We start from the raw sequence: 10721 nt of genomic DNA on the forward strand, positions 1-10721 counted from the left end.
AAATGTAATGAAAAGTTATACTACCTGCGGACCGAAGTGTAGTTGCGACCGCTCGCTCCAACCCGGAACCGGAAAGCATTAGTCAATACAATCTCGACTCAGGGCAAGAAGTTATTCCAGTTCAGGAATCACATAAATGGTACAGACACAACAAACAGATTGACTTAGAAGATCGTTATGTATGAGCAAGACTTTTGCTAAAAGGTAACCTACACCACATGGAGAGTTTATCCTAATTCCAGCTCATTAAATCAAAGTGCTCGCATACACCAATTTGCAGATGTTATCACAGGTGCAGTGAAAGGCTTATGTGTCGAGCTCCAACAGTGCAGTAATACCTAGCCATACAAAATCATTCACAAATAATCCAAAAAGGTAACAAAAAAAAAGAAATTGAGAAATATCAGAATGAGCAATGTCAAGAGTCCGGAATATACATTTAAATCTGAAAGTATTCATACCCTTGACTTTTTCGGCCTTATTACAGCCTTATTCTACAATGGTTTAAATAAAAACAGTTCCTCGTCAAGCTACACACAATACCCCATAATGACAACGCAAACACATGTTTTTATGTACATGGGGCAGCAGTCTCTAAGGTGCAGGGTAGAGTGCCGGGTGGTAGCCAGCTAGTAAAAGTCACTAAGGTTCAGAGCAGGGTACTGGACGGAGGCCGGCTTGTGGTGGCCTGAAGCTGTTCATCAGTCTCAGGTTCCAGCTTTGATGCACCTGTACTGTCTTTCCCTTCTCAGTTGTGTTTCGGTGCGCTAAGCTAATTGCTAGTCTCCGGAACTGGGCTTTTCTTTCATTAGGTTTTGTATTTCATGCTCTCAGGAGCAGAACAAATTGAGTCAGTGTTTTCTTTTGCTCTGTTGCTCATTAGCCCAAGAGGAAAATTAAAAGGCTCACACTAGTTACAAATCTAGTTACATAACAGAGTTAAAGGGATGCTTGGGTAACAGATTCTTTTTTCATTCATTGTCTCATTGAAGAACTGGAAGCGTAATAGCCGCTAACCATCGACACCCTTACTGGCCACACACAAAAGTTCTCTGTTTTTCCAAGATGTTTTCTGTGCCTTGAGTCCCTTGTAAACGAAAAACAAGTTAACATTAACATACATATATATTTTTAATAAAGGCTGTAGATTTATGGCAGCATAATACAGCATATTGTTATAGAATAATATGCTTTCAATAGAGCAATCAGTGACAATAGCAATATGTGGAGGACTGGGGTTTCTTTTGGTTTGCCGGTGCATTTCAAGTAATCTCTTTATGTAAATATTACATAAATATGGTGGCATTGTGGGAAATTGAATAGAACACCCACAATCCCTTTGGAAAAGTCCACATGATAATGTGGATAGCTAGTTGGGTGGATGAAATCCTTGGAGATATGGGGATGGTTTAAATTAAATGTACATTAAACCTCTTGTTTACTCAATGTTTTTACATAGCTCCTAATGTCATACATTTCGTCTTGATGTATGAACTCATTATGTTTCCCCTATGCATATTTTTACCAGGAAACAAACAATATCATGCAGTAATGCTGTGCCTTGCCAACAAAACACTGGCTAATTGAGACTCTTTCTGTCTATTCTACTTTTTTCAGCTTGATTAATTCAAAGAATGTGCACAAACACACTGCGCCATAATCACTCTGCTTTTCAGTGTGCTGTGCTCACACACACAAAACATAATTTTGCGTACTTCTTTGATATGTGGAAGTAAATACATGTACACACACACACTGACACAGTCTTCCGCAGCTAACCTTTTGGGGTCGTACAATTCAGTCCCATTCAAAATCCTATTTTCATTCATCCCTAACCCTAACCCTTAACCCAAAAACCGAACCTTAACCCTAACCCTAGCTCCTAAACCTAATTCTAACCCTTACACTAATTTTAACCTTAACCCAAAACCTTGACCTTTGGTCAAATTTTTTGTTTGTTTACTACAGTTGGTCCCTGCAAGTGTAGTTACACACACACACACACACACACACACACACACACACACACACACACACACACACACACACACACACACACACACACACACACACACACACACACACACACACACACACACGTTTGAATTCTTACATTTAGGCACCCTGGTAGAACAAAAGTGGCTGTGGCACCGCTCTCTATGACTAACGGGTGATCTAATTACCAGCTGGCTTTCTTTCTTTACAGCAGTGTTCCAGCTCACCCTGCCCGATGACCAGAAATTGAGGATCACCACGGTAACCGTTGGCCAGAGTGCCATCTTGACTTGTGCAATCACAGGGGAGCAGAGACCTCCCATCATCTGGAAACGCAACAATCAGGTTCTCAACTTGCTGGATCTGGAGGACATAAATGTAAGTGGTGCCTGCAGCCTCACCTGAAATACAACTGAACTTCTAGTTTTGTAAGACACACACACACACACACACACACACTTTCTTTAACCTGGACAAATCAAATGACAGTTATTCAGTCTGCTTAGAGGGATACCAAAGGGGTTCAACTCCAATGGGGAAGCACCTATTTTTACTTCCCGCTGAGCATGTCATCGTCTCTGACATTGTCTATGTGCTGAATCTGCCGGTAGTCCCCGACAACCACCTCGTCGCTTTCATCCTTCTTCAAAGGCAGGACACTTAGAGACTTGAGGTTCAGTGAGTCACCAGGCAACACTGCCCACTCTCTATGTTCTCCCCCTTCAGGGTTGGCCAAGCTATAGCTGACTCGAACATGCGTAATTGAGTCAACACTGTCGCATTAGATAAAGGCGGTCCAGCGAAGCCGCTAATGTAACATTAAATGTTGATGACCTTATAAACTGTGTGAGGAATTGCACAGCTGCCGCCAATCATCACCGAGCACCATCATCCCTGGGATCGGATTGCTGTCCCAACTGTTTCCAAAGCGCTTCAGCTTCTTATGAACCTTCACTTACATGAAGAATCCTCTTCTTTCTTGGCCCCGTCCATTGCCGACTCTCCAAGGTGCTTGATGACTAGCATGTGAATGCAGGCGCACTGACACCCCCCCCCCCTAATAAATGATTCATCATTTTGTACGGCAAAATGACAGGGGAATGCATCAAAACAAGCCTATGCCAAGTTGGATTAAAGTGAGTGAGCTAGATGTAACTCTTGGGTAAAGTAACGGCCCTGTCAGGTCAAGTTAGGTCGACTTCGATGTCATTCGGGTCCTGTGTATGGTAGATATTTTCTAAGACTGTTTTATTTTACTCGCTCCATGTGGGCAGCATCGGGCAACCGCTGAAGACATCCAATGGAGTTCAGAGGCTTTGCAACCTGAAGGGGGGTCTTTGTTTCTTCCTCTTCACATAGAATAACTTATTTCCCTGTTGAATTGAAGGAGACCCGTTTTATTGTTAGCATCGACATACAGTTAGTTGATATCAACTGTTATTGTACTAACTGGTTCCTAACACGATGTGCTGTGGTGTAGTAGAAAACCAACCTTACACGGCGTTGCAGTGTTACGGACTGTAACAGCTCAATTGAATTGGACACTACACTGTACTGTATGGACACTATTTAAATTCAGTCACAGGCTAATGAAGTCAAGTTGGGATACCTTCCTTCTGTTCTGTTAGCGTCAGTTTCTGTGCCATTCAGGTTAACTGTATTCTGTCCACCGCCTCCCTCAGTGTGAGCTCAACTTTGATCCCGGTGTCTGTCAGCTTTGGATTTATTTTCCTGTAGTCGTCTTAACAAGGTTGTCCCCGACCTTGGGCAGATGATTACCGCAGATGGCCTATTGTTATGAACAGCCCACCAGCCATGAGAACAACAAAGGACTCAAGAGATTGTTGTTTAGTCTAGTTAGTCAGTCAGACAGTCATTTCTTACTAAACATAAAAGGTCTGTACCAAGTGTTTTATCACTAACTAGACTAAGCGAAATATCAAGCAAAAACCCAAAACCGGTATACCCTAGATTATTTATTGCCCTTAGTCTTGTGGCTAATTGCCAACAGAGTTTTTCATAGCAAAATGAGTGGATTTATACACACCTGGTGTTCACCAACTCCCTCTGTGAAGGCCAATTATCCAATTTCACCAAAGTTTCGGTATAATTGTTCCTTTTAATATGCCAAGGCCTGAACTGCCAACACTAATTGGAGTTGTACTTCGGTAAATGGATTTCTAGGATTTACACTGTCTCATTTAACAGACCACTTCCCTTTAAGAATGGGTGTTATTTAAAATTTAAAAAAATCTGTCAACAGTCCGACTCAGTGAATCCCACATTAATCCTAATGGTGTGCTCTTATTATGGAGATCTATAGAGCCGGTTTCCATTTTGACAAAGCAGCTTACTCTAATCCCATGAATACGACAGTTGCTGGGCATTGCATCATCATCCTCAGCTGTTGGCTGGTATTAGGATGCTCCAGACAGGAGAGGGCCAGAGCATGATGAAGACTGCAAGGATGAGTGCTCTGCTTGGGAAAGTATCTACATTGAGTCTTGTGTCTAGACTGCCTACTCTGCACGTCCGGCGTAGAAGCTTAAGGAATTTATGTGGAATTGTAATAGAGGAGAGAGGAGACGGTATGTCTCGGTGCTGTACTTATCTTGAGAGTTGGTTCGCCCTGATCAAGGGTTTATGCGTATTGTAGTTTATCTCCCAATGTTCAAGGGCCTATTGTACTGAGTGGTGTAAAGCAGCTAGGATTTTAATCTATATAGGCATACTTTACACTGCATGTACAGTACTAGTCAAAAGTTTGGACACGCCTAGGGATTTTCTTTATTTTTACTATATTATTCAATGTAGAATAATAGGGAAGACATCAAAACTATGAAATAACACATATGGAATCATGTAGTAACCAAAAACGTATTAAACAAATCCAAATATATGTTATATTTGAGATTCTTCAAACTAGCCACCCTTTTTCTTGATGACAACTTTGCACACTCTTGGCATTCTCTCAACCAGCTTCATCAGGTAGTCATCTGGAATGCATTTCCATGAATGGGGGTGCCTTGGGTGTGCCTTGTTAAAAGTTCATTTGTGGAATTTCTTTCCTTCTTAATGTGTTTTAGCCAATCAGTTGTGTTGTGACAAAGTAGGGCTGGTATACAGTAGACAGCCCTATTTGGTACAGGAAAGGAAGACCCAGAGTTACCTCTGCTGCAGAGGATAAGTTCATTAGAGTTACCAGCCTCAAATATTAACTGCAACTCAGATTGTAAAACAGACATATCTCAACATTAATTGTTCAGAGGAGACTGCTTGAATCAGGCCTTCATGGTCAAATTGCTGCAAAGAAACTACTAAATGACATCAATAATAAGAAGAGACTTGCTTGGGCCAATAAAAACACAAGCAATGGACATTAGACCGGTGGAAGTCTGTCCTTTGGTCTGTTGAGTCCAAATTTTAGATTTTAGATTCCAACCGCTGTGTCTTTGTGAGACGCAAAGTAGGTGAATTAATTATTATTATTATGGAGGAGGTGTGATGGTGTGGGGGTGCATTGCTGGTGACACTGTCTGTGATTTATTTAGAATTCAAGGCACACGTAACCATCATGGCTACCACAGCATTCTGCAGCCATACACCATCCCATCTGGTTTGGGCTTAGTTGGACTATCATTTATTTTTCAACAGGACAATGACCCAAAACACACATTCAGGCAGTTTAAGGGCTATTTGACCAAGAATGAGAGTGATAGAGTGCTGCATCAGATGACCTGGCCTCCACAATCAACTGACATCAAACCAATTGAGATGGTTTGGGATGAGAGTGGAGGAAAAGCAGCCAACAAGTGCTCAGCATATGTGGGAACTCCTTCAAGACTGTTGGAAAAGCATTCCAGGTGACTACCTCATGATGCTGGCTGAGAGAATGCCAAGAGTGTGCAAAGCTGTCAATCAAGTGTGGCTACTTTGAAGAATTTAAAATATATTTTGATCTGTTTAACACTTTTTTGGTTACTACGTGATTCCATATGTAATATTTCATAGTTTTGATGTATTCACTATTATTCTACAATGTAGAAAGAAAACCCCCTGAATGAGTAGGTGTGTCCAAACCTTTGACTGGTACTGTACATGTTGAGCTATAAGACTTCTCTATTCGCTATAAATACTCTAATTCATATTGTAGGAAACACAAAATGCATGAAATAAATTAAGCTGTATGATGAGTAGTGTAACATGGTGGAAAGCGTGCCAACTTCTGATAGTTGTCATTGCCTGCTTTATATGTTGTGTCATGTCTTCCTTCAAAGTTAACCTTTACTCAAGTCTTCCTTTTAACTAACATCTAAATGTTTAATTTGTGTTCTTTCTCCCCAGCAGATCCCAACACAGGTAGGTTTCATCGGAACTGATGTCATCCACAATAAAAAGCCCACAAAGCTAATGAATTCCCTGTCATGGATACATCCGACCTTGACATCATATTGAAGAAGTCGGCTTATACACTTGGCCTCACATGTCCTGCCCTTTATTAGGGTCACATCTCCCACCCTGTATTAGATGCCAATGAGACAGTTCCTTGGTGTTCTTTAAGAGGTCAGCTGGTCATGCAAAGGGTTGCTGGCAGCCATTTTTTTCCTATCAGGATTGCCTGTAAATCTTCTTCCTTTTCCTCTTTTTGCTCCTCTGTCTCACCCTCTCACCTTCCCTCAGCTATGTCTGAGGGGTGGAGGGGGAAGGAGGGGTGGAGGAAGGGTGCGGGGTCGATCGCCTCCAGTGCCTCTAGTTCCACCCCTCTGAGTTTCATTTCTCCCCCCATTCATTTTTCATTTAGAAGGGTGACACAATATGCCATCAATTCCCTTCACACAGTGATGGTATGATGATCCGGCACAGCCCGAGTCTCACATCTCATACCTGATCGCTGTTTATTTGGTCATAGAGGTTGTACCTGCCAAACATGGTGGCCCATGCCTATGCTTTATAGCTGTCTTGCAGGTCTATGTAAGGGACGACATGTACTGACTCTGAAACCGAAACAATGCCATCAGACATGATTAGAATTCTAATTGAATTATGACAAGAAACACAGATTTGCTATCTTTCTTCAGGTCTCTCTGGGTTCCCAGCAAGGAAAGCTGCGTAATCAAATTAGAATGAATACATTTTTATCAACTAACTGAAGAAAGAAATACTCCCATAAAAAATATCAAATTACTGTGAAAGTACAAATGTTGATAGGTATTAAATGAGGAAGTGAATTTAAGTTATTTCCAGATGGATTCATTAGCTTTGGGGCTTATTTCAATGTACTGTAACAGCAGTATTCTTTTTTTATTACATTTATTTTTATTTGTCCTCTTACTCAGCATCTAAACTCAGCAAAAGAAGAAATGTCCTCTCACTGTCAACTGCGTTTATTTTCAGCAAATTTAACGGGTAAATATTTGTATGAACACAAGATTTAACAACTGAGATAGAAACTGAAAAAACCACAGCCATGTGACTAACAGAAATGGAATAATGTGTGCATCTACTCCTCATGGACTGCACCAGATTTGCCAGTTCTTGCTGTGAGATGTTACCCCTCTCTTCCACCAAGCCCTAGCCCTCACCCCTGATCCAACAGGTCCCAGACGTGCTCAATGGGATTGAGATCCAGGCTCTTCGCTGGCCATGGCAGAACACTGACATCCCTGTCTTGCAGGAAATCACGCACAGAACGAACAGTATGGCTGGTGGCATTGTCAAGCTTGGAGGGTCATGTCAGGATGAGCCTGCAGGAACGGTACCACATGAGGGAGGAGAATGTCTTCCCTGTAACGCACAGCGTTGAGATTGCCTGCAATGAAAACAAGCTCAGTCCAATGATGCTGTGACACAACGCCCCAGACCATGACGGACCCTCCACCTCCAAATCGATCCCGCTCCAGAATACAGGCCTCATTGTAACGCTCATTCCTTCGGCGATAAACGTGAATCCGACAATCACCCCTGGTGAGACAAAACCGCGACTTGTCAGTGAAGAGGACTTTTTGCAAGTCCTGTCTGGTCCAGCGACGGTGTGTTTGTGCCCGTAGGTGACATGGTGTCAGGGATGTCTGGTGAGGACCTGCCTTACAACAGGCCTACAAGCCCTCAGTCCAGCCTCTCTCAGCCTATTGTGGACAGTCTGAGCACTGATGGAGGGATTGTGCGTTCCTGGTGTAACTCGGGCAGTTGTTGTTGCCATTGTGTACCTGTCCTGCAGGTGTGATGTTCGGATGTACCGATCCTGTGCAGGTGTTGTTTACACATAGTCTGCCACTGCGAGGACAATCAGCTGTCCATCGTGTCTCCCTGTTGCGCTGTCTTAGGCGTCTCACAGTACGGACATTGCAATTTATTGCCCTGGCCACATCTGCAGTCCTCATGCCTTCTTAAAGCATGCCTAAGGTGTCACGCCCTGGTCGAAATATATTATGTTTATTCTTCATTTATTCGGTCAGGCCAGGGTGTGACATGGGTTATTGTGGTGTGTTTTTGTCTTGGGGTTTTGTGGGATGTCTAGCGTTAGTCTATGGCTGCCTGAGGCGGTTCTCAGTCAGAGTCAGGTGATTATCGTTGTCTCTGATTGGGAACCATATTTAGGCAGCCATATTCTTTGTGTGTTTCGTGGGTGATTGTCCTTAGTGTCATTGTTCCTGTCTCTATGTTAGTTTACACTAGTATAGGCTGTTTCGGTTTTCGTTACGTTCTTTTTGTTTTTGTAGTATTTGTATTGATTCGTGTTTTACGTTTTTTCATTAAACATGGATCGCAATCTACGCAATCTGCATTTTGGTCCGACTCTCCTTTGCCTACAGAAAACCGTTACATAAGGCATGTTCACGCAGATGAGCAGGGACCCTGGGCATATTTCTTTTGGTGTTTTTTCAGAGTCAGTAGAAAGGCCTCTTTAGTGTCCTAAGTTTTCATAACTATGATCTTAATTGCCTACCGTCTGTAAGCTGTGTCTTAACGACCGTTCCACAGGTGCATGTTCATGAATTTTTTTGTGGTTCATTGAACAAGCATGGGAAACAGTGTTTGAAACCCTTTACAATGGAGATCTGTGGAGTTATTTGGATTTTTACGAATTATCTTTGAAAGACAGGGGTCCCTGAAAAGGGGACATTACTTTTTTTGCTGAGTTTATTTGTTTTCACCACCAGCTTGATCATGACACAGCAAACATTACATTTGTTTCAGTTGTTTACCATGACCTTGGTAGCCTCACAGATTGGCTTGTCATTTGAAATTGCGCAGTGAAACTTGTATTTGTTTTGCATTCAGGGAAAAAAACAAAAAAGACAAATTACATCCTCCCATTTTGCTGCTTTCAGTGATTACTCATAATGGCGTTTTCAATTGATTATGCTCAACATGAAGAACATCAGTTCACATTGACTTGTTATTCGTACTTTCTTGTTTTCCTTATTTTTCCTTATATGTGTGTTGTTATCGTTAGATAGGAACCTAAGCATTTCGGTGCACCTGCGATCTGCAAGTCTGTGTACGGGACCAATAAACATTGATTTGATTTTGATTTGATTACCATAACATTACAGAAAGACTTACTTCAACCTGCCTCGGTTTTAAATCTAGCCCAACTATAGGTGAATTTCAGCCCCAAAACAAAAGACATAGCAGTTTGTCATAGTTGCTTCCTGGACATGTTTTTGATAAGATGCAGGTTTCTCTTTTCGTAAAAGATAATACATAGAAATGTTCAAGTGTAACTTTACTCCTATCACATGTCGTTAAGGACCCTGTATTGGGTATTATGGTAGCAGGCATACAAAAAACAATAATTGGAAGATTATTGTGGAACAACTGCTTGTCTTTGATGGAAATGTATGTCACAGTGTGCTTTTATTGATCATATCCTCCTTGTCCCCAGTTTTCCTTTGCTGCTTTACAAAAGTTCCAATAACATCAATTCTCTCTGCTGCAAGCCCCACAGCCATATTTGCCTGAGCACATTTTGCACATTCTCAAAACATTTTCATTTTCAGATCTGAATATCATTCATACTAAGGTGAATTCGATTTTGAACCCCATTCGTTTTTTGTTGTTGCTGTTGTCCCACACAGCCATTGTGACGTCCCTCTTTCTTCTTCTGCAGGATTTCGGAGATGACGGCTCATTGTACATCACCAAGGTGACCACCGCCCATACGGGGAACTACACCTGCCATGCTGACGGGTACGAGCAGCTCTCGCAGACGCACACGCTCCAGGTGAACGGTAAGCAGCCGCCTCTGCTCGGCGGGAACAGAATGGTACACTCTCACACTTCCTTCCGCAGCTGTGTCACAGCCAAATGCCTATCCATGCCAAATGCTGTTAAATCTCACCTGAGAGTGCGCCTGGATACTTTGACATTCCACCATTGAGACAGAGATGTGTGAGGTGAAATGAAATGCTTACGGGGCTGTCAAGTTTTCTTTTTTTCGCAGAAAGGAAACTGGGAATACGACATGAGCTTGTTGAGAGTGTTGTTTTGGATCTATAATTCTATCAGAGTGATCAAACTGCTTTCCTTTCTTTCAGGATTATCACTCAGTCAGATTTAACAAATCAAATACCCCTTAGTTGTGTGAAAATGCTTTCAAGTGATAGATTTTTAATTGGAAAGGGGGCCATGTCTTGTCGATGCCATTTTCATGAGACATGAGTTGAGGCACGCAGGAAAAGATGGTACTGCTGTCTTAAAACACTCACGGCTGCTGAATTTCT

At 42.1% G+C, this 10721-nt stretch overlaps 1 protein-coding gene across 4 annotated transcripts in view; it reads left to right on the forward strand.

The window, feature by feature from the left end:
* Nucleotides 1-10721, forward strand: part of LOC135546027 (follistatin-related protein 5-like) — a 179878-nt gene that overhangs the window by 133994 nt on the left and 35163 nt on the right. For 3 of the 4 annotated variants that reach the window (XM_064974099.1, XM_064974100.1, XM_064974102.1), the window contains 2 exons: nucleotides 2207-2373; nucleotides 10109-10229. In XM_064974099.1, the coding sequence (XP_064830171.1) occupies nucleotides 2207-2373; nucleotides 10109-10229 (288 nt within the window). The remainder of the gene's footprint in view (nucleotides 1-2206; nucleotides 2374-10108; nucleotides 10230-10721) is intronic. The other variant, XM_064974101.1, reaches the window with a different exon arrangement.

The sequence above is a fragment of the Oncorhynchus masou genome, chromosome 9 (assembly GCF_036934945.1).
Source record: "Oncorhynchus masou masou isolate Uvic2021 chromosome 9, UVic_Omas_1.1, whole genome shotgun sequence".
NCBI lineage: Eukaryota > Metazoa > Chordata > Actinopteri > Salmoniformes > Salmonidae > Oncorhynchus > Oncorhynchus masou.